The 25,213-nt window shown below is 44.0% G+C and overlaps 1 protein-coding gene across 1 annotated transcript in view; it reads right to left on the bottom strand.

Annotated features, from left to right (window-relative positions):
- LOC143962356 (uncharacterized) overlaps window positions 1-25,213 on the bottom strand; it is a 127,186-nt gene that overhangs the window by 80,000 nt on the left and 21,973 nt on the right. Inside the window, exons 5-7 of the mRNA XM_077471650.1 lie at window positions 23,232-23,267; window positions 23,033-23,157; window positions 18,843-19,091 (exon numbers count right to left, since the gene is read on the bottom strand). Coding sequence (XP_077327776.1) covers window positions 18,843-19,091; window positions 23,033-23,157; window positions 23,232-23,267 — 410 coding nt within the window. The remainder of the gene's footprint in view (window positions 1-18,842; window positions 19,092-23,032; window positions 23,158-23,231; window positions 23,268-25,213) is intronic.

Genomic DNA, 25,213 nt, shown 5'->3' with positions numbered 1-25,213 from the left:
GCTGCACAGGGATCATCCTCAGGGGCCCCTGCAACTGGACTTTGCTGCTACCCTTATCTGGAGGTATCTCTATTAAAAACTATATATACCTGTGTATATGTGCACCATTACACCAGGACTCTTGTTGGGCCCTTTGCTGATAATGCATGTTTGTGCATTGGATGTACAGTTGGATGCATTTGGATGTACAGTAGATATATATATAATATCACCCATTGGATTCACCCTGAAAATGTTTTTTTACATCTTTTTATGTGTACTATGCATCTTTTACTGATGGAATGGCCACCAAAAAGCCACAAAACGCATTGATGGTTTCTTTCCTGAAGAATCCACTTGAAAGAACCTGCTTCTGCTGACCATACATTGTTTGCATTGTGGGGCCTCATCCCCGTTACCATTGTTCACCGGACCTGATTGCAGCCTAGCACAGTGGAGCAATCTCTGGAAAATCCAGATGAACATCAAATGCGACTGCCCACTCTCAGTGTGGAGACTGGAGACAGTCATATTCTTTACATGTGCAAAAATGAGTTGCTTGACCCTAGGACAGGTATCCAGAAACCTTATGAATGTGAGTATACATTTGATATACTTTCCATATACATGCAATCGAATACTACAATTGGAAGGATCTCTCTCGTGTCTTTTTATCCCTCTATTTCTCCTTGTCTCTGCTCACCTGGAGCACTACTGACTCACTGAGTTGGCAGCTATTCACCATTCTTACTATCAGTGGCATGTTGGCCTTTATTACTTGCATCCAATTTGCACAGCAGTAAACATTGTCACCTGTTAGCCTTTATAGTGTCACTCTGCACCTGTCTACAGTGCCTTAAAAAAGTATTCATACCCCTTGAAATTTTCCACATTTTGTCATGTTACAACCAAAAACATAAATTAATTTTATTGTAGTTTTATGTCATAGACCAACACATAGTGGCACATAATTGTGAAGTAATAAATGTTGTTTATTTTTTTTACAAATAAATATGTGAAAATTGTGCATTTGTATTCAGCCCCCTTTACTCTGATACCCCTAACTAACATCTAATGGAACCAATTTCCTTCAGAAGTCACCTAATTACTAAATAGAGTCCTCCTGTGTGTAATTTAATCTCAGTATAAATACAGCTGTTCTGTGAAGCCCTCAGAGATTTTTTAGAGAACCTTAGTGAACAAACAGCATCATAAAGGCCAAGGAACACACCAGACAGGTCAGGGATAAAGTTTTGAAGAGGTTTAAAGCAGGGATAGATTATAAAAAAATATCCAAGCTTTGAACATCTGACGGAGCAATGTGCTCTGGTCAGATGAGACCAAAATTGAACTTTTCGGCCTAAAAGCAAAACGCTATGTATGGCGGAAAACTAACACTAGACATCTCCCTGAACACACCATCCCTACTGTGAAACATGGTGGTGGCAGCATCATGTTGTGGGGATGCTTTTCTTCAGCAGGGACAGGGAAGCTGGTCAGAGTTGATGGGAAGATAGATGGGCCAAATACAGGGCAATCTTACAAAAAAACATGTTAGAGTCTGATAAAGAATTGAGACTGGGGTGGAGGTTCACCTTCCAGCAGGACAAAGACCCTAAACATACAACCAGAGCTACAATGGAATGGTTTAGATCAAAGCATATTCATGTGTTAGAATGGCCCAGTCAAAGTCCAGACCTAAATCCAATTGAGAATCTGTGGCAAGACTTGTAAATTGCTGCTCACAGACTCTCTCCATCCAATCTGACAGAGCTTGAGCTATTTTGCAAAGCAGAATGAGCACAAATTTCCCTCTCTAGATTTGCAAAGCTGGTACAGACATCCCCAAAAAGACTTGCAGCTGTAATTGCAGTGAAAGGGGGTTCTACAAAGTATTGACTCCAGGGGGGCGCCATACAAATGTACCCCACACTTTTCACATATTTATTTGTAAAACATTTTGAAAACCATTTATATTATTTTCCTTCTACTTCACAATTATGTAGGGTGCCACTTTGTGTTGGTCTATCACATAAAATCCCAATAAAATACATTTACGTTTTTGGTTTTAATATGACAAAATGTGGAAAATTTCAAGGGGGGTGAATACTTTTTCAAGGCACTGTATAACATTTAATAAGTCTGTTGTAGTTGAAGTGCTTGTCATTTGTTGGTAAAACAAGACTTACTTGTTAGGCTGGAAAAGTGTAGTAGGCATTTATTGGCTTTAATCGCTTTATTGATTTAGTGACATCCTGGATAATGCCATATTCTGCCAACGCTTTAATCAAAAACTTCTACTTTTTAAAAAGATTTCTAAAAGAGCTATTGAGTTTGTGGCTTGGCAGCAGTTATCAGTTGTTATCAGTTCTGGGATGAAGGCGTGGAACTCTCTTTCTTTTTCCAGAGAAGTTCCCAGGAAAAAGTTGCATCACCCATTGTGTTGACAGCTCTGCATCTGACCCCTCCTCAGAGGAGCACAGGGTAAGTGCTCCACCCATAAACACAATGGATGGAGCAAACAAGCACAGAACGTTCCAACATGTCACCTTTCAGCATTACATCCTTTGTCATATGTGGACTCGTACTGCGGAAGTACCCTTAAATTGTAAGTCCACACTTTTCTACACAAGCCTCTTTGTAGTTGAACGATATTTTCTAGTGTAATCTGCAGCCAGATACGATTTTATAAACGTAAAAAAAAAAGAAGAAATACAAGCATATTCCGATAAGCCTCCTGCCCGCAGAGCCCAACAACCAAAGGCCAGGGTTGTCGGGAAGAGGCCCTTGTCCTCATCAACATGGGGACAAGGTGCTGTGGGGTGGGGGGCCGCTTGGCCCCATGCGTGCCCCCATGTTGAGGGCACGCGGCCTGGTATGGCTTGGGGGGGTGCTCGCTCGTCCCCACCCCCTTTCCTGACCGGCCGTGTAGCGTGCTCGGATAAGGGTCTGATATGGACCTGGGGGGGGAACCCCCACGCCGTTTTTTCGGCGTAGGGCTTCCCCTTTAAGTCCATACCAGGTGACTGGGCCAGTGACGTGTCAATCTCGCCGCCAAAGGCAGTGACATTGACTTTCTTCGCCAGTTCCGGCTACCTGGAGCCGCGCTCAAAATGAACGGACTATTCTCCGTGCAGGAAAAGTCCATTCATTTCAAAAGTATGGCGGACTAGCACACACACGGCTGTATTGTCCGCTGGACTGCGAGTCCGGCGGACAAATTTTGAAGCAAAACTACTTTCTAAGTCCGCTGGACTTTTGGGTGAAAAAAGTCCGCCGGAGCCCACACACGGGCGGATTGTCCGACTCAAGTCCGCCGGACTTTTTGATTGTGTGTACGCAGAATAAGTCAAACCATTTCTGAACACAGGTGGGGGCCTTCAACACCATTTGTTTTCCACATACCCCAATGATTTGACAATTCACACCTTCAGCCATATACAATATCTCACAAAAGTGAGCACAACCCTCACATTTTTGTAAATATTTTATTATATCATATGATAACACTGAAGACTTGACACTTTGCTACAATGTAAAGTAGTGAGTGTACAGTTTGTATAACAGTGTAAATTTGCTGTCCCCTCAAAATAACTCAACACACAGCCATTAATGTCTAAACCTCTGGCAACAAAAGTGAGTACACCCCTAAGTGAAAATGTCCAAAATGGGCCCAAAGTGTCAATATTTTGTGTGGTCACCATTATTGTCCAGCACTGCCTTAACCCTCTTGGGCATGGAGTTCACCAGAGCTTCACAGGTTGCCACTGGAGTCCTCTTCTACTCCTCCATGATGACAACACGGAGCTGGTGGATTTTAGAGAACTTGCGCTTCTCCACCTTCCATTTGGGGATGCCCCACAGATGCTCAATAGGGTTTAGGTCTGAAGACATGCTTGGCCAGTCCATCACCTTTACCCTCAGCTTCTTTAGCAAGGCAGTGGTCATCTTGGAGGTGAATTTGGGGTTGTTATCATGTTGGAATACTGCCCTGCGGCCCAGTCTCCGAAGGAAGGGGATCATGCTCTGCTTCAGTATGTCACAGTACATGTTGGCATTCATGGTTCCCTCGATGAACTGTAGCTCCCCAGTTCCAGCAGCACTCATGCAGCCCCAGACCATAACACTCCCACCACCATGCTTGACTGTAGGCAAGACACACTTGTCTTTGTACTCCTCACCTGGTTACCGACACACACGCATGACACCATCTGAACCAAATAAGTTTATCTTGGTCTCACCAGACCAGAGAACATGGTTCCAGTAATCCATGTCCTTAGTCTGCTTGTCTTCAGCAAACTGTTTACAGGCTTTCTTGTGCATCATCTTTAGAAGAGGCTTCCTTCTGGGACGACAGCCATGCAGACTAATTTGATGCAGTGTGCGGCGTATGGTCTGAACACTGACAGGCTGACCCCCCCGCCCCTACAACCTCTGCAGCAATGAGGACAGCACTCATACATCTATTTCCCAAAGACAACCTCAGGATATGACGCTGAGCACATGCACTCAACTTCTTTGGTCGCCATGGTGAGGCCTGTTCTGAGTGGAACCTGTCCCGTTAAACTGCTGGATGGTCTTGGTCACCATGCTGCAGCTCAGTTTCAGGATCTTGGCAATCTTCTTATAGCCAAGGCCATCTTTATGTAAAACAAATTTATTTTTATTTTTTTAGATCCTCAGAGTTTTTTTGCCATGAGGTGCCATGTTGAACTTCCAATGACCAGTATGAGAGAGTGAGAGCGATAACCCCAAATTTAACACACCTGCTCCCCATTCACACCTGAGATCTTGTAACACTAATGAGTCCCATGACACCAGGGAGGTAAAATGGCTAATTGGGCCCAATTTGGACATTTTCACTTAGGGGTGTACTCACTTTTGTTGCCAGCAATTTAAACATTAATGGCTGTCTGTTGAGTTATTTTGAGGGGACATGAAATATACACTGTTATAAAACCTGTACACTCACTACTTTATATTGTAGCAAAGTGTAATTTCTTCAGCTCGCTTTTTTGGGACCCTGGCCTAATGCTGAGACCCGGTCTCTCTGGGGAATGCGAGCAGGCACTGTGGCCTGGATGGTGTGGAGAGTATTCAGCGAGTGAGCAACACTCCTGCAGGCAGATCCATCATTTCCAGGTCCCTGTTGGCCAAGTGACTTTCGGGGGTCGCTCTCATCATCACTGGGACATCCTACTCCCTTAAGCCCTGGTCTCATCAGACTTGGTGAGCGGGCAGAAGCCCACCTTGTGTACATCCTACAAAGACACTGCATGTAGACACCTTTATCCCATCTCTTTACATGGAAGCTTCTAAAAGGAATCACTCTGCCTATGCTATTCACTATTGCTGGCTGCCATTGCACAGCAGTGTCTCTGGGCCCTTGTTGAGGTGGCTGAAGATCTACACTACAAGGACTATTCCACTCTCCCCCCCCCCCCTCTAAAAGGACACAGTGTATAATATCAGTTTTTTTTTTGCTAGAAAATTACTTAGAACCCCCAAACATTCTAAAAAAAATTCTAACACCCTAGAGAATAAAATGGCGGTTGTTGCAATACTTTCTGTCGTACCGTATTTGCGCAGCGGTCTTACAAGCACAAGTTTTTTGGAAAAAATACACTTTTTTAAATTAAAAAATAAGAGAACAGTAAAGTTACACTGTACCGTTTCTTAAAAAAATATATATATATAAAAAACTATGAGTCCGGCCTCTATATTTTCTACCCCCACTGCGCCAAATGAAAATAAGTGGTAAAAGCGAAGCTGCTACTTAAATATAAAAAATGTGTAAACTGTAATTAAACCTATAGATGAAATATCAATAAGTGAAACTAGTAGAGAATATGTGACAAATCACAGAAATAAATATAATAATAAAGCAAAAGCACCCAGTGATAAGGGACAAAATGCAAAAACTAAATCAAAACAGTCTTAAATTGGTAGTATGATCCAAACACTCTTCTCAAATTCTTGAATCTTCCACCTCACTGTGTGCTTGTGACACCTCTCCCTCTGAAGAGCACACTCACTGACTTGCAATGCCTCCCACTCTCGTGTTTGGCTTAAACACTATTTCGCCCACACTGAGGATAACAGTCGAGCATCCACTTGATCCACGTGTTAGCTCAGCAAAGTATGTAAAACAAGTAAAAAAGTGCTCCACATTAAATCACACCAACCCTCCAATGGTTGCACTCACATTTCCCATAGTAGAAAAAAGCCTTCAGTGTAAACACACAGCAAACAACAGTCAATGGTTCAGTGGTGTAGTGCGGCCTCGGTGGACCAAAAGTGTCCGCTCAAGCGTAAAACTCTCACCCACTCCTCGTGTAGCTTCTTGGTAGAACAGCATCTCACGTCAGTGCAGTTGATTGTGCTGTAGCCACACTCCCGACATGTTTCATCGCAATGACTTCCTCATGGGTATGGTTACAAACCCCATCCACAAGTTCTAATTGGCGTGCGCATAGTACGCGAGCAAATTATTGTTATTATTATAAAATAACTTATTGATGGGGTTTGTAGCCATACCCATGAGGAAGTCATTATGACGAAACATGTCAGGGCTGTGGCTACAGGACAGTCAACTGCACTGACGTGACACACCGTTCTACCGAGAAGCTACACTGCCGCCGTAAGCAGCGACCGAGGAGTGGGTGAGAGTTTACGATTGAGCGCGCACTTCTGGTCCGCCGAGGCCGCACTACACCACTGAACCATTGACTGTTGTTTGCCGTGTGTTTACACTTAACCACTTGCCGCCCGCCCTATTACAAATAGACGGCGGCAAAGTGGTTTGATAATCCTGACCGGACGTCATATGACGTCCTCAGGATTATGAGCCGCTGCGCACCCCTGGGGGCGCGCATCGCGGCGATCGTTGTTGCGGGGTGTCAGTCTGACACCCGGCAACTACGATCTCGGTAAAGAGTCTCTGACGGAGACTCTTTACCACGTGATCAGCCGTGTCCAATCACGGCTGATCACAGTGTAAATGGGAAGAGCCGGTGATCGGCTTTTCCTCACTCGCGTCTGTCAGACGCGAGTAGAGGAGAGCCGATCGGCTGCTCCTCTGACAGGGGGGGGGGTCTGTGCTGATCGATTATCAGCACAGCCCCCCCGAGGATGCCCACACTGGACCACCAGGGACACCACCAGGGAAAAGGTAATCCTCCCTAGACCACCAGGGATGCCCATGGTCAGCACAATGGATGCCAATCAGTGCCCATAATGGATGCCAATCAGTGCCCATAATAGGCATCACTGATTGGCATGCATTATTGTTTGGCACTGATTGGCATCCATTAGTACAGTATAAAACCAATGCCGCCTATGAGTGCCCACCCGTGCCGCCTATGAGTGCCCACCTGTTATGAGTGCCCACCTGTGCCGCCTATGAGTGCCCACCTGTGCCGCCTATCAGTGCCCACCTGTGCCGCCTATCAGTGCCCACCCATGCCCATCTGTGCCGCCTATCCATGCCCATCTGTGCCGCCTATCCATGCCAATCCGTGCCAGCTATCAGTGCCAATTTGCGCCACCTATCAGTGTCCATCCGTGTCGCCCATCCGTGTCGCCCATCCGTGTCGCCCATCCGTGTCGCCCATCCGTGCCGCCTATCAGTGCCGCCTATCAGTGTCCATCAATGCCACCTCATCAGTGCCACTTCATTGGTGCCCATCAGTGCCGCCTTATCAGTGCCCATCAGTGTAGCCCCATCAGTGCCCATCAGTGAAGGAGAAAACGTACTTATTTACAAAGTTTTGAAACTGAAACAAAAAAAAACATTTTTTTTTTCAAAATTTTCGGTATTTTTTTATTTGTAGCGCAAAAAATAAAAACCGTAGAGGTGATCAAATACCACCAAAAGAAAGCTCTATTTGTGGGAAATAAATGATAAAAATTTCATTTGGGTACAGTGTAGCATGACCGCGCAATTGTCATTCAAAGTGCGACAGCGCTGAAAGCTCAAAATTGGTCTGGGCAGGAAGGTGTTTAAGTGCCCTGTATTGAAGTGGTTAAAGTGGTTGTAAACCCTTACAAACAACTTTGACCTACAGGTAAGCCTAGATTAGGTTTACACGGTTTAGGAGATATTTGCCAAAACACAGGCACCGCTGTCTACGGCGCATGTGCCGTAGACAGCGGCGTGCAGGCGCACGGAGCGCACCGCTGTCAATGGCGACTTTTTCCCTTCATGCATAGAATGCATGAAGGGAAAAAACCTTGAGGTTTTACAACCACTTTAAATCATTACATTTAATGATGAATAGTGTATGAAGGTACTATGATACAGTCACAAGCAGTTCTTACCTAGTGCAGTTAATCCCATCCATAAGCTGCTATTGTTTTACATATAATGATCAATCAACAACTACACTATTTTTGGTCACTGAGCTGCATCCAAAAAAACAACACAGGTGCAGGAAATGGTGATTAATCACATAAACGATTATGGGACAAACTGCACTAGCTGAGAACAATTAATTGTTGGTGACTGTACCATTGTACCTTCAACTTTTTCTCACAGCTCTTAGCCACCGTGCTAAATGTCAGAAACACAAGAAATTCATTGTGGATCTTTCTCAAAATTTCCCCAGGGGCAGTCAGTAGATTTTTGTTGATATCCAAGAGATTACAATCAAACTAGGGCTGTTTTCTGGTGCTGAAAGAGTCCATCTTTTGATTCCAAAAAGTTGGGAAAATGCATTGGTGACCACTGACGTTTATTGCGATCTTACATTATCCACCCTACACCACTGGTGGTAAGCTCCCTTCAATAAACCCTTTTGATTTTCATATTGGTGGTACTACACACGTATGATAATATCCTACACTATCGAGGCTCTGCTTTCTGCAATTAATTTAATTGCTCGTCGGGGTGGCCAATGGCCTGTCTTGCATATTTACGATATCCCCCTTCCCCACTTGTGGTCAGCTGCCTCCAACGAACCCCATTGATTCTCAGATTGGTGGTCAGTGGTCTGTATTACATACACAGAGGCTTAGAAGAGGCTCCTACACCACTGGTGGTCAGCTGCCTCCAATATACCCAATTGATCCTCTTGTTGGTGATCAATGGCCTATATTACACGCTAATAATGGCCTTTCACCCACTGGTGTTCAGCTGCCTCCAATGAACCACACAGTTCATTACAATAATGGTCAGTGGCCGGTATTACATATTAATAATAGCCTCTCACAGCTACCTCTACTGACACCCATTGCTTCTCATGTTCGTGGTTAGTGGCTTGTATTACACTACTGGTGATTAACTGCCTGCAACGAACCCTATTGTTCCTCACATTGGTAGTCAGTGCCTTGTATTACACACTTATAATAGCCCCCTACACTACTGATGGTCAGCTGCCTCAAATGAATCCCATTTCTCCCCAGACTGGTCGTTAGTAACCTGTTTTACACACTTACTGTATAATACCCACCTTACATCACTGATGGGTCAATAGAGGAAAAAGGTGCTGCTACCCCAGATTATAGGGTTGGGTGAAGGCTCTGCAGTCACTCAACTGCTAACGAAGTAAATAGATAGAAGAGAATCCACAACTCCATACATACTCTTCAATAAGTCCAAATTTATTGTAACTCCATAAAAGATAAATATGTGGATTTTATGGCTGAGCATATTTATGTTTTTTATGGAGTCACAATAAATTTGGACTTATTGAAGAGCATGTATAGAGTTGCAGATTCTCTTCTATCCATTTACATCGCTGATGCTCAGCTGCCTCTATTGAATCGCATTACTTCTCATGTTGATGGTAAGTGTCCTGTATTACACACTTATATATGGCCCCTACACCGCTGGTGGTCAACTATCTCTACCGAACCCTGTTTCTCCTCTTGGTGGTGGTCAGTGGCTTATATTACACACTTACAATAGCCTGCTACACCACTGTTGGTCATCTGTTTCCAATGTACCCTATTACTCCTCTTGTTGTTGGTCAGCGGCCTGTATTGCAACTAATAACCCATTTGTGATCAGCTGCCTCCATTGAACCACACAGTTCCTTACACTGGTGGTCGGTGGCCTGTTTTGCAAATGTAAAATATCCCCTCACACCACTGGTGGTCAGTTACTACTACTGAACCCCACTGCTTCCCATGCTGGTGGTCAGTAGTTTGTATTATGCAGTTTTAATATCTCTGTAAACTACTGGTAATTAACTGCCTCTATTGAACCCGATTGCTCCTCACGTTGGTGGTCAACTACCTTTAAAAAAATCAATTTTATTCGTATTCGTCCTAAGATTGTAACTGTAACAGACCTCCATTATCCCCTTCAACATTGCTTGCCTCCCAAAAATTCTATCTAATTTTTCAAGACTTTTTGTAATTTTGTGATAATGAAAACAACTGTTTCTCATTTACCGTAATCTTCAGGCAGCTAGGACTTGATAAATTGAGCAAAACAAATTTAAATATGGCCCTATGGGGTCAGTCTATACTCTTATGGTGTATGGAACTCCTCCAGAATTGTAATTGTACATGTGTGTCCCACACAGCTTTTTTCTTATTACAAAGCTGGAACATGGATCATGTGACTATAGCAGCCAGTCCTGTTTAGGTATCTACTAGCATGTGCAGATGTCTGAGGGTGCTGGGATTGTGCCCATCTAACGTCACCCTCTAGGGTCCAAGGACAGACATATTTTTATCCATATATTGATTCCAGAGGGCACTGACTCCAACAGGATCAGCACTAAAGGCTCAATGTACCACCAGGCCTTACACATTGGTGGGAATGAAGACTGGACAGCTTAGAAACCCTTAGCCTAAACACACAACAAGCCATTCCTGTTTAGTTATGCACTGGCCCATGCAGATATCTGAGAGTGATACGATTGTACACATGTAATATCACCCTCTAGGGTTCGAGGACAGACAGGTTTTCATCCATAGACTGGTTCCAGAGGGCACTGACCCCAAACAGTACCGAAGGCTCAATGTACCTCCAGACCTTACTCATCCATAAACAAATCCAGAAACAAATAATAGAGACTTCTAAATAGATTTCCACTTTACATATTTAATATTGAACATTGTGCTATACCTGAAGCTGTCCAGGAATTAACAGTACAGCCCTTATTTAACTGTTACTAATGTGAAATTGTAAGGCGTGACGCAGCTTCATTGACATAGAGGCACGGTTCCAATGATGAAGTCAGTTCTGCTTTCGGGTCCCTTGTGACCAATACGCAATGTTTCCTGTCGCACCGGCTGGCACTTCCCTTTCATTACCAGTTAATGTCACATGCTGCAGTCAGTTTGGTTTTATCCTATTACTGTCCAGTTCTGATCTTGCCAGACTTCTTGGAATCCCTGTTCTTAGCATCCTTCCCCCTAGGCTTCTATAGTTTAAATCTCTTGCAAGTACATTTTTTTCAGCATTACAAATACAAAACATACATTTTTTTGGGGTAAAAAAAGAATAAAAAAAAAAAAGTAAAGCTTATTTTATTAATTCCTTCTCTTTTATCCATCCTTGCTTCAGGTTCTGGCCACCACGCTTAATGGCTGCTTTATCTTGAAGACCAAAGCTGGCCATACATGGCTCAAATTTTGGCCAATTCCTGTTACTTCAGCCAAAATTCTAGCTGTATGTGGCCCTGTCCGCACCACCTGGCTCTATAATACTCAACCAAAAAAATGGAAGGAGTCGGACCATCTCTGCATCATCAGCTCACCTTCTGAAATATCTTTGGATGTCTACCATGTTCACAGCAATAGTCGTGGAAACCAGTAATATCGTCCTTAAATCTGCATGATTCTCTAGGTTACAACCTGTACTTTGAAAAGGTTTCAATTACATTTTTTAGAAAGGTGAAAAAAGGAGTTGGATAGAAAATTGAAAGCCGAACAATGACTGCATCCACTCAGATGCAGTCAATGTTTGGGTATTCAAGCAGCCATGGGTGCCACTTGAATACAGTAGCAGCACAAATTCCTCCATCCATCTTGCTGTCAAAACACCTCCCCTCACCATTGGTGGCAAATCTTTTCCAGGAGGAATATGGGAGCTGCCATTGCTGCCTTCCGTCTGAGAATGCTATATGCTGACCTGTTGCATACCTCCCAACTTTCTGAAAAGGGAATGAGAGACACCTATGAGAAAAAGTATGTAGGCATAAGACACACACCCCCTGACATGTCCTCTTATGCCGTGTACACACGACCAGACTTTTTTCGACGGACTAGGTCCGACGGTCTTCCCGACGGACATTCATGAGAGGTCCGACGGACTTTCTGAAGAAAATGGACTTGGCCGCACACGACCGGACTAAGTCCATTCGAAAGTCCATTAGTTTTGAACGTGATTACGTAAATAGGACTAAACAAGGAAGTTCAATAGTCAGTAGCCAATACCTGCCCTTGTGTTGTATTTAGTCCGTCGGACTAGCACACAGACGAACAGTTCTCCCGATTTTGAGTCCGTCGGATAGATTTGAAACATGTTTTGTTTCTAGATCCGTCGGACTTTTGGGAAAAAATGTCCGCTGGAGCCTACACACGATAGAATTGTCCGACGGATTTCAGTCCGCCGGACCAAGTCTGCCGGAAAGTACGATCGTGTGTACGTGGCATTAGAGGTGAATTGTACAAAAAAATCATTAATTAAACCCACAAGTGGTTTTTTACTATTACTATGCTTTTATACTGGCTTTTGGAATTTACAAATGCAGCAATTTAGAAATTGGATGAAAGATTTAGTGCTGGAAAACACTTTTTGATTGATAAGTAGTGCATTTTATATACAACTGTATAGATCAAACCAAAATGAGGGACAAATGAGGAGGAAAGAGGGACAGAGGAACTTTGTTCTGAATGAGGGACAGTCCTTCGAAATCACAGACAATTGGGAGCTATGCTGATGGCTTTAGTAGTTTCACAGATCTGGAACTTTGCAATTCCGTAAAGTCCTAGCAAAGTATGAAACCCTTATCTGCATACTTGTTCTGGGTTGGGTCAGCGTGGCAGGCAGGCTTCTAGCAATTATCAAAGGAGGTCATCAGTGGCAACCCTTGTACCTTGTTCATGACAGGGTCACTTTAAAAGGCTTCTGTAAAGACTTCTCAAAAGTTCACTAATATTTAAAGGGTAACTATACAGAGGAATATCTATCTTCAGCAAGTACATACTACTGTAAACGGATGTTAAACCGCAACTCAACCACCTGCTGTTACTGCCCCCTGGCTGCACTTTTAAACGAGCTCTGAAACAGTTGTTCTCTGACAGGTCGGATCTGGCCCATACACCGGGAGCAGTAAAATACAGACATGATGCAGAACTACTAAGCAGGAAGCAAAGCCTGCATATGTAATTCTTAATTGTGGTTAAACTTGATTGATGTGTAACTATGTAATTAATGTATGTAATATGCATAAATCTTGTATATATCTAAAAATGATAAACTGAAACAATATTTTTGAGACATGGACACTCAGGATATATAGACTATTTTTTCCCTTTAACACTAAAGCAAACTTGTGCTTTGGCCACGCAAGGTAAAGCATCTATGCACTTACCTTCCATTCACTATCCCGCAGCTCCATTCGGCTCCAGGAGCAACAGTCATGCTGTCCATGCCCTGACAGCTTCTGTTCTAACAAATTCCTCCATCAGCGCCAAGCAATGCAGATGGACAAATCTTCCACTGCAGATATTTTGACAGCTGTCACTGCAAGTTGTCAGAATACCCAAAGAGTGCATGCATCTTAATAGATAGAGGTGTTATTTGGCCTTCAATTTCCGCCTGGCTCCTTTGATTTTCCAGTTGAAATATGTTGGGTGGAGACATGACAACAGGGCCATCCATTAATCAAATTTAATCTGGTTTATTAGGAACCAGACATAATTTACCAGCCAGTACTGCCAGCTTAAGTCATGTGTAAGCTATAAATCATTGAAATTATAGCTAGCACTGTGGGCTATGGGCTTCGTATGAGCTGGTTGGACCAATACTGTCCCAACCTTTGGTTCCTTAACAGTGCCACATTGGTGCAAAGGAAAAAGTACCGTAAGTATATTCTGTAGTTGGAGTCATTGGATTTGTAGATAATACCGTGGGCTTTGAATTTCACATGTAACAATGCTGGTTGGCCCAGTACTGTCACACTTGAGTAGGGCACGTCCTTCAGCTCCCTAACAGAGTAGTGGAGGAGCAAACAAAAAGTTAAGCATTTGGTGGGGTGGGAGTCGTTGGAACTGTAGCTAACATTGTGGGCTATGGATTTGGCATGTGTGACGATGCTGTTGAGTACGGCACTGCCACACTTGAGTAAGTCAAGTCCTTTGGCTCCTTAATGGAGTAGCAAAGTAGCAAAGAAAAGGGTAAGTATATGTGGTGAGGTGAGAGTCATTGGAGTTGTAGATAATACTGTGGACTATGGACTCTGCATGTGACAATGCTGACTAGCCTGGCACTGTCACACTTGAGTAATGCAAGTTCTTCAGCTCCTTAATGGAGTAGTGGAGGAGCAAAGAAAATAAGTATATGGGGCGGGGCGGGAGGCATTGAAGTTGTACCTAACACTTTAGGCTATGGTCTCTGCATGTGACAATATTGGTTACTCCAACACTGTCACACTTGAGTAAGTCACGTCCTTCAGGTCTTTAACAGAGCAGTGGAGGAGCAAAAAAAAGGGTAAGTTTATGCTGGTGTGGGAGTTGTTGGAACTGTAGCAAAGATTGTGGGCTATGGACTCTGGACGTGACCATGTTGGTTGGCCCAGCGCTATCACAGTTGAGTAAGTCATGTCCTTCAGCTCCTTAATGGAACAGCAGAGGAGCAAAGAACAAGGTAAGTATATGCTGGGGTGGGAGTCATTGGCTCGTAGCTAACATTGTGGGCTACAGACTATGCATGTTACAATGCAGATTGACCCAGCACTATCACACTTGAGTAAGTCATGGCCTTCAGTTCCTTAATGGAACAGCAGAGGAGCAAAGAAAAGGGCAAGTAAATGAGTATAGGAGCAAAGAACAAGGTAAGTATATGGTTGGGGTGGGAGTTGTTGGAATTGTAACTAACATTGTGGGCTATGGACTATGCATGTGACAATGCTGATTGACCCAGCACAATCACAATTGTGTGATGCCCCATACACACGATTGGAATTTTGGTCGGAAAAAGCTCAGATGGTTTTCCCAACGGAATTCCGACGGGATTTTGCTCAAGCTGTCTTGCATACACACGGTCACACCAAATTCTGACCGTCAAGAACGCGGTGACATACAACACGTATGACGGGACTAGAAAAAGTAAGTTCAATAGCCAGTAGCCAATAGCTTCCGTTTCGTAGTTGAATCTGAGTATGCGTGAGTTTTTGCGCGTCGGAATTGCATACACACGATCAGAATTGTAACTAACATTGTGGGCTATGGACTATGCATGTGACAATGCTGATTGACCCAGCACAATCACAATTGCCTGATGCCCCATACACACGATCGGAATTTGGTCCGAAAAAGCTCTGATGGTTTTCCCGACGGAATTCTGACAGGATTTCGATCAAGAACGCGGTGACGTACGACGGGACTAGAAAAAGCATAGCCAGTAGCCAATAGCTTCCGTCTCGTGGTTGAATCTGAGCATGTGTGAGTTTTTGCGCGTCGGAATATCATACACACAATCGGAATTTCCGATGGAAACTTTTTCCATCGGAAAAATTGAGAACCTGCTCTCAATCTTTTGCTGGCGGAAATTCAGCCAGCAAAATTCCAATGGAGCATATACACGGTCGCATTTTCAGACGAAAAGCTCTCATCTGTCTTTTGCTGGCTGAAATTCCGACCGCATGTACAGGTCCTTCTCAAAAAATTAGCATATTGTGATAAAGTTCATTATTTTCTGTAATGTACTGATAAACATTAGACTTTCATATATTTTAGATTCATTACACACAACTGAAGTAGTTCAAGCCTTTTCTTGTTTTAATATTGATGATTTTGGCATACAGCTCATGAAAACCCAAAATCTCAAAAAATTAGCATATCATGAAAAGGTTCTCTAAACAAGCTATTAACCTAATCATCTGAATCAACTAATTAACTCTAAACACCTGCAAAAGATTCCTGAGGGTTTTAAAAACTCCCAGCCTGGTTCATTACTCAAAACCGCAATCATGGGTAAGACTGCCGACCTGACTGCTGTCCAGAAGGCCATCATTGACACCCTCAAGCAAGAGGGTAAGACACAGAAAGAAATTTCTGAACGAATAGGCTGTTCCCAGAGTGCTGTATCAAGGCACCTCAGTGGGAAGTCTGTGGGAAGGAAAAAGTGTGGCAGAAAACGCTGCACAACGAGAAGAGGTGACCGGACCCTGAAGAAGATTGTGGAGAAGGACCGATTCCAGACCTTGGAGGACCTGCGGAAGCAGTGGACTGAGTCTGGAGTAGAAACATCCAGAGCCACCGTGAACAGGCGTGTGCAGGAAATGGGCTACAGGTGCCGCATTTCCCAGGTCAAGCCACTTTTGAACCAGAAACAGCGGCAGAAGCGCCTGACCTGGGCTACAGAGAAGCAGCACTGGACTGTTGCTCAGTGGTCCAAAGTACTTTTTTTCGGATGAAAGCAAATTTTGCATGTCATTCGGAAATCAAGGTGCCAGAGTCTGGAGGAAGACTGGGGAGAGGGAAATGCCAAAATGCCTGAGGTCCAGTGTCAAGTACCCACAGTCAGTGATGGTCTGGGGTGCCATGTCAGCTGCTGGTGTTGGTCCTCTGTGTTTTATCAATGGCAGGGTCAATGCAGCTAGCTATCAGGAGATTTTGGAGCACTTCATGCTTCCATCTGCTGAAAAGCTTTATGGAGATGAAGATTTCATTTTTCAGCACGACCTGGCACCTGCTCTCAGTGCCAAAACCACTGGTAAATGGTTTACTGACTATGGTATTACTGTGCTCAATTGGCCTGCCAACTCTCCTGACCTGAACCCCATAGAGAATCTGTGGGATATTGGGAAGAGAAAGTTGAGAGACGCAAGACCCAACACTCTGGATGAGCTTAAGGCCGCTATCGAAGCATCCTGGGCCTCCATAACACCTCAGCAGTGCCACAGGCTGGTTGCCTCCATGCCACGCCGCATTGAAGCAGTCATTTCTGCAAAAGGATTCCCGACCAAGTATTGAGTGCATAACTGAACATAATTATTTGAAGGTTGACTTTTTTTGTATTAAAAACACTTTTCTTTTATTGGTCGGATGAAATATGCTAATTTTTTGAGATAGGATTTTTGGGTTTTCAGGAGCTGTATGCCAAAATCATCAATATTAAAACAAGAAAAGGCTTGAACTACTTCAGTTGTGTGTAATGAATCTAAAATATATGAAAGTCTAATGTTTATCAGTACATTACAGAAAATAATGAACTTTATCACAATATGCTAATTTTTTGAGAAGGACCTGTACATGGCATAAGTCATGTCCTTCAGCTCCTTAATAGAGCAGTGGAGGAGCAAAGAAAATGGCAAGTAAATGGGTATAGGAGCAAAGAACAAGGTAAGTATATGCTGTGGTGTGATTCATTGGACTTCTAGCTAACACCGTGGGAAGTATGGACTTCACATGTGACAATGCTGGTCACACTTGAATAAGTCACATCCTTCAGCTCCTTAACAGAGCAGTGTGAGAGTAAAGAAAAAGGGAAGTATATGCTGGCATAGGGGATGAAACAAAACCAAGTTGCTTTGGCTTGAATGGACAAATCGCAGGTTTGCTTTAAGGCCAAAAGTTTATTTTCTATCTATTTCTGCTGTTTTTATTTTTTTATTTTTTATTTTTTTAATACAAGCCTCCTCACCTATAAGGTACTGGCCTCAAACATTGATGGACTTGCCACAGGCAATAACACAATGTAACTGAGCAACAATGGAGGAGAAGGAAGCTGCAGCAAGATATTAGTGCCGGGTGAGCCACTCAGAGGGCAGCAGTGAGGTGATCACCTGCCCCCTGTTCATTCTGGGTTCATCTTTCATTGAGCAAAAATACACAAAATGTTTAAAGCACCAGAAGGTAAAACCATGCCCTATGTCTGTCAAGATACCATTAAATTCCGACATTTGCTATCAGATAAAGCTATACGTTCGGCCTGTCACCAATGACACCCTCAGATCAGTTTTTTGCCTCATTCAATCCAGCTCTCTTCCTCCTCTCTCATTTCGGGCTCTCCTTCAACGATTGTACAAGGGATGATGATAATGGAATATAAAGGAGAATCTCCAGTAACATAGTTTTGTACAGTTAGGAAAATATTAGTAAAGAGATATATAGATGAAATGTAGGACTTGATGATTGTCTGGAACTCATTATGTTTGCGCTACGACCTAAAATTCATCATTTCACATTGTGCGCAGATTATTTTCCATCGCGGACTTTAGAAATCAGATTTCTGTTACTTTTTTTGGCGTGGCTGATGATTTGCTGACTCCGTATTTTCCAAATGTGTTTGTTGTTTCTTTTACCAGCAGTATAAAGTTGATCCCTTGTTGATTTTGGCTTTGCAGCACATTCTATTTTTCATCAGCTCTCCCAGTGCTGTGCTGTGCAATGTGAAATGTTTCTCTTGGATCGGCAATTATTTGTCTGCTTTGCGGTTTCCCTGTTAACACATCCATGGTGCTCACCATGCCATGATAAGCTATCCATTATCACCACCGTGCATCAAGTTTTTTTTTTTTATCGTCTTCTATTGGCAGTGCATTCTGGGTCCTGAAGAATTAAGATTCAGTGTTGGAAATGACCATTGGTACTTGAAGTGCAGATTTGGGTTAGTTGACTTCAAAAACTAAAATAGATTTGTGTTTCTCTCCTTTGCTTTCCCTGTAAAGGTTTAAGTCTCAGTGCACTTGGAAGAGTCCAAAGTAGGTGAGGTAGGGCTCAACTTTGACCACGGCTCTCGGGAGGGTGCGGATGTGGAGGAGGGAGCCGGGGGTAACGATGACGAGCCCAGATACACTGCAGGTCTTCCTTTTTGGGTCACCAATGCTGGCCACTGTAGCGGAGAATTCTTGAAGGCAGCGAAATATCAGGTTACCGTCTAGGATCAGGTCCAGCTTAATGTAGCTGCTGCGATCCTCGTTGAAATGGACCTGCAAAGACATTATTATTATCGTTCGTTACTGGCGCCTGCTCTATATAAAGTAAAAAGCATATTATGTAGGGGAAATGCAGCTGACTCCAGCCAAAAGTGTTTTCATTTAGTTTTGGCTATGGCAGAGAATGGTTAGAACTGCTGCCCCATTTTTCTTTATTTTCTGTTCTGGTGATTGATCCCTTGGAACAAAAAGTGAGGGTAACTAAACCATTTCTTCCAACTGTCTCTGATTTCGAGGGACTGTCCCTCATTTGGGACACAGTCCCTCCGTCCCTCTTTCCTTCTCATTTGTCCCTTATTTTGGCCCGATCTATATAGTTGTATATAAAATGCACTACTTATCTATCAAAAAGTGTTTCCCAGCGCTAAACCTTTCATCCTATTTATAAATTGCTGCATTTGTAAATTCCAAAAGCCAATATAAAGGAATAGTAGTGGTAAAAAAGCACTTGTAGGTTTAACCAATTTTTTTTGTACAATTCTCCTTTAACCACTTCCCGACCAGCGCACGACGATGTACGTCGACAGAATGGCACGGGCAGGCATATTGGCGTACAGGTACGTCCAATATTCGATGCCGCCCTGCCATCGGGAGCGCGCCGCCGTCGGCGCGCTCCCGCGCTGGTCGGGACCCCCGTGAGTCCGGTCGCGGGACCCGCGGACTCGATCGCCGCGGGCATCCCCGCGATCGTCTCACGGAGCGGCCGAATGGAGGAAATGCTGTATAAACAACATTTTTCCATTCTGCCTAGCAACTAGTGACGCTGATCTCTGCTCCATGTGATTGGAGCAGAGATCAGTGTACACTAAATGAAAGCTCAACCCCCCCACAGTTAGTAACACACCCCTAGGAACACTTAACCCCTACACTGCCACCCACTGGTTAACCCTTTCACTGCCAGTGTCATTTACACAGGAATCACTGCATTTATATAGCAGTGATTACTGTATAAATGACAATGGTCCCAAAAATGTGTCAAAAATGTCCGATGGGTCCCCGACAATGTCGCAGTCACAATAAAAATCGCAGATCGCCGCCATTACTAGTAAAAAAAAAAATTATAAAAAATTATTAATAAAAATGCTATAAAACTATCCCTATTTTGTAAACGCTATAACTTTTGCGCAAACCAATCAATAATCGCTTATTGCGATTTTTTTTACCAAAAATATGTAGAAGAATACGTATCGGCCTAAATTGAGGGAAAAAATGTTTTTTTATATATTTTTGGGGGATATTTATTATAACAAAAAGTAAAAAATAATGCGTTTTTTTCAAAATTGTCGCTCTATTTTTGTTTATAGCGCAAAAAATAAAAACCGCAGGGGTGATCAAATACCACCAAAAGAAAGCTCTATTTGTGGGAAAAAAAGGACGTCAATTTTGTTTGGGAGCCACGTCGCACGACTGCGCAATTGTCAGTTAAAGCGACGCAGTGCCGAATCGCAAAAAGTGGTCTGGTCTTTGACCAGCAAATTGGTCCGGTCTGAAAGTGGTTAAGGGTTTTGTGGCAGGGGGTGGGTCCTATGTCTACATACTTTTACTAATAGGTGTCCCTTATTCCCATCTCAGAAAGTTGGGAGGTATGACTAAACCATGTCACCAGATAGCAATAATTTCCCGAATTTAATTTATCTTGTTGATGCACGAGCCATGTATTCTGTAGGTGCAGGATGTGGTGAGTATAACATTTGGAAACCAGTGGGTTTGAGAATGGTGGTGGGTAAGGGGCAGAGTAGGGGGTGGGGTCAATATGTGAGCAGGGCCCAGAGTTAGGTACCCAGACAGGAGACCAGGAATTGCGGTAACATGTATTTAAGAGAAAAGTTCCATCAAGGAACACAGCCAGACTGACCCAGCAGAACTTGCAAAGGCTTCACGGTAACACTTATAATGTCCGACAGCATCCGACAGAGGAGGTGACTGAAGGCGGTATGGTAACAAGGCTCCTGGAAGAGCTTCTAGCTGGCAGCAGAGCTGGGCAGACCCTACACTGTCCCTCCTCCATAGGACCAGGTTCACACTCCTGACCTAACCCTTTGGCAAATATGTAACTACTGAAGGAAGAAAGTGTTATTTATTAGCACTGCCCACGCTTAAGATGGCCACAGAGGTCAACCAGCAACCAGGGTGGCAGTGTCCAATCAGACAGCTGCTCCCCTGATGACACCTACGGAGATCTTATAAAAATATGGGTTCCTCTTGCCTTCCGCTCACTCCCTGCATGGTGGCTGCCAGACAGCCCCACCCAGGGAGGCCAGATTATACCTGCCTACAAATAGTGGCACGCATAGTGTGCCACTCCAAACTGTATGTAATGGTTCCGGCATGCACTAAAATAGCACCAATGGGTGGGGTGTGTCACGACAATTTAAAGAGACTAATAATGGTGGACATGCTGTCATGTAGTAAAATGTGGGGCTAATAGTGGTGAAAGAAAAAATGCCCCAGCATTAATGTGAGGAAAACATGGCACTGCGTCAGTGGTGTCATTGGAAGAAAAAAATTATGCTGCTTCCATGACAGCGAGAGGAAAATTTGCTGCTGTGTCAGGCATGTTAGTCCTAGGAAGACTGTCTTGCCATCTATGTCAGTGGGTTGAAGGAGGGTAGGGAAGCTGGCAGGCTTGGTGGGGGGCACTCTGGGAAGAGAGGAGGGATGAAGGGTCCATGAGGTTAGTAGGGTGTCTAAGGGGCTCTACCGGATGAAAGGAAGTTCTTGGGCTAAGCTGCAATTCCCACTATCTGTGTATTCAAATTTAGGTCCTCCTTGTCAGCATGTTGTCTGCCTGGGAAAGAAGGCGGCTTCTCCTTCTGCCAGTCTCTGGTCATGTGATATCTCATATAATAAGGGGAAACAGGAAGCATATCCAGAGAGCTAGTAAGTGAAAAGCCAGCATCTAGGAGTGAAAACCAGCAAGTTCCTATGTATGTTATTTAGGATTGATGCACCAGGGTGCAAAATACTCTACCTTCAGATCTGTAATGCGTATATTTTTAACAGATCTGAATGCAGCTGTATGATATGCTATGGGCCTATGAACATAATCGTGTCCATGGTCCTACGTACTGTATGTGCTAAAATGACCTTGTTTGCAAATAAACTTCTGTACTAAAATTAACATGTACAGCATGTAACACAAAAGGATGCTGTGGACCCTAAATGGCTGATTGCACACTAGCGACCTAGGACGCTAGTTGACAGAAGCGACCTGCGTTTGGGCAACCAAGGACATTAGGTGGCATGAGCCGCCTGTGTTCTAGCAACCCAGGACTTTAGGTGACAAAAGCGACCTGCATTCGGGCAACCAAGGGCATTAGGTGGCATGATCCGCCTGTGTTCCAACAAACTAGGACATTAGGTGACAGGAGCTAGTTGTGTCCTAGGTGGTAGGTACCACCTGCGTCCTAGCAAATAGGGTTGTTCCATGTGCTGTCCAATGTATGCATGTAACACTAGCACAAACATTACATGAAACCCGTGTACAGACAAGAATTTTGGTTGAATTTTGCTGCCTGTAAAATCATACATCATCTGCCCTTAGTGTAAGAGGATATGATTTTGTACATCTAAAGCCAAAATGTGTTTGTTTTTCAATTTTACAGGGACAGAGGCAGAATTAAAAAGATAACGGGGTTCTAAACCCTGACTACTATGCAAGGCAAAAATGACTAAGGATGAGGGCCGAAACGCATAAGTGTTCCAATCTATTAACCCTTTGGCAACTAAAGATTATCGCATATGGATGATTTAAGTTGCTAGCTGCATATTCTTCCTATTGTTACAGATTGAGTGAATGGAAGACACTCTCAGCCTTTGCACTGAAATCTCACCTCCTTTGCAGAGCATTGCCTTCTTTTTGTTAACCCAAAAAGATGTTTTGGCTTTAGATACACTTTAATGTTAAGTTTTAGGGTTAATTGTTAAAGACTGACCTGGCAATATAGGTAATATAGTCCTTTATGAGTCACTGTAAACTCCCCATTCCTCTCGTCGTATCTTAGCGGGCTGGTGGAATTTCGCTGGACCTCGGACCAGTACAGGATTTTACCATCGCTATCTGCAACACAGTAAACGTTGGAGGTGTGTGCTGGACATAAAGATAGCTGGACAGCTTATCTGTGGGCTACTTACCTGCGTTCATCTGTTTTGCTTCGTGTGATGCTTTCACTGTAGACACATAAGAGAGAAATGGTTTATTGTTGAGTTATGGACAGATGTAGTAACACATTTAGTTGAAAGGGGAAACTTGAAGCTCAACTAAACTTCCTCTAAAAAAAATCCAGGTGTGTGAACTCTTATGCCCCGTACACACGAACGGATTTTCCGTCTGAAAAATCTTGGATGTTTTTTCCGATGGAATTCCGCTCAAGCTTGGCTTGCATACACACGGTCACACAAACATTCTCTGAACTTTCGACCACCAAGAACTCTGTGATGTACAACAGTATGACGAGCCGAGAAAATTAAGTTAAATGCTTCAGAGCATGCGTCAAATTGTTTCTGAGCATGCGTAGGAATTTTGAGCGTCAGAATTTGTACAGACGATCGGAATTTCCGATCGGAACTTATTCTGATTGAAAAATAGAGAACATGCTCTCAATCTTTTGCTGGCTGAAATTCAGCCAGCAAAAGCCCGGCGGAGCATACACACAGTTGGAATTTCTGACCAAAAGCTCACATCCGACTTTTGCTGGCAGAATTTCTGATCGTTTGTATGGGGCTTTACATTCATTTTTCCTTAGAAAGCAGCCACTGACTGAGTAGAAAAGACTGTTCCCTGCCAGCATGCTGCAGAGAAGGACAATTGCTCTTTGTGTAGAAGCAGTGGTCTCTCTGCAGAGGTCTGATAGAGGTCAGTCAGATGCTTGAGGATTGTTATAACACTACCAGAATCCTGACAGTTCTTACAGGTTACCTGCCAGCAGTGGTGGCCCATCCACACAGTGCGCAGGGGTGCCACCCCCCTAACCTATGAGCTCGGACCCTAATCTACATGCAGAGCGCTGGACGCATGGATTCCAATGGTTTTTTTTTTTTAGAAGCACATGATTAGAGCCTGAGGATCTAATTGGCTTAAAAAACGGGTGGGCTCGGGGCGCAAACACTGCGCCCCAAGCCCGCTTAGTTGTCTGACAATTGCAAATTAATATTCGCTATTGCCTTCTTGATCCTCCTCCTAGCCAATCCTGGCTCAGGAAGTGGGTCCTGAGATCCGATTGGCTGAGAGGAGAAGTGATCCTATTGGCCGCCAAGGAGGAGGAGGGAGGAGATGCAGGGGTATCTGCTGCGATGCCTAGGAAGGAGGAGACACAGGATAAAGCTCGGCGCCCAGAGGAAGCCCACGACCTAGGTGGAGTAAGTCCGGGGCTGGTGACGTGACCGACGGAGGGGGGGGGGGGGGCAGTATTTACGCTTACTGAATCCCTGACTATTCTCTTGTCTTGTTGATTGCCAATCCTTAATATCTGACTAAATCTTTGCCTGCCGCCTGCCAAGACCCTTGCCTGATCTTCACTACCTCTTCACTACCTCTGTTGTCTCAAGCCTAGTTTGCCACCTACTTGTTGCCGACCTGGACTGTCTGACTTCTCTCTGTCTGTTGCCTGCTTGATCCCGACTACTCTCTGCTCACCCGTCTCTGTACCATAGTCCTGCAGTACCTGCTACCCACTGGTGTGGCGATCCCAGGGGCCGTGACCTGGTGCCAATTGCAGCAGGGATTTTTGGGAACTATTAGAGTTTCCACCCAAACTCTACTATCAGGAGATCTGCTGAAGACCATGTGGTACCTAGATTCTGTGCCCTGGGAGAGCCTGGGTCACCTGCCAGGGTTATCGTAACAGGAGTACAGAGCAGCCAAAATCTTGCAAGAAGATGTTCACTGTCCTTCATCACTCTATTGGTCAAAATACCATTGTATCCCTAATTCAGTGATTGTTTCCCATCTTAAAGTCCCAATGAAGCGGGGGGGGGGGGGGGGGTTGCCTCCCAAAATACGTTGTCTTTTTTTGTTTGGTCTTCTACTTGATTTTACATCTTTTTGCAAGGCAATTGCTGGGGAATTGTTATGACACTTTCAGGATCCCTGCTAGTACTTCCAATGGTACTAGCAG

The sequence above is a fragment of the Lithobates pipiens genome, unplaced genomic scaffold (genome assembly GCF_037356315.1).
Source record: "Lithobates pipiens isolate NorthernLeopardFrog02 unplaced genomic scaffold, aLitPip1_a1.2 Scaffold_8, whole genome shotgun sequence".
Taxonomy (NCBI): domain Eukaryota; kingdom Metazoa; phylum Chordata; class Amphibia; order Anura; family Ranidae; genus Lithobates; species Lithobates pipiens.
The sequence above is the reverse complement of the archived record's forward strand: the minus strand, read 5'-3'. Positions and strand labels throughout refer to the sequence as shown.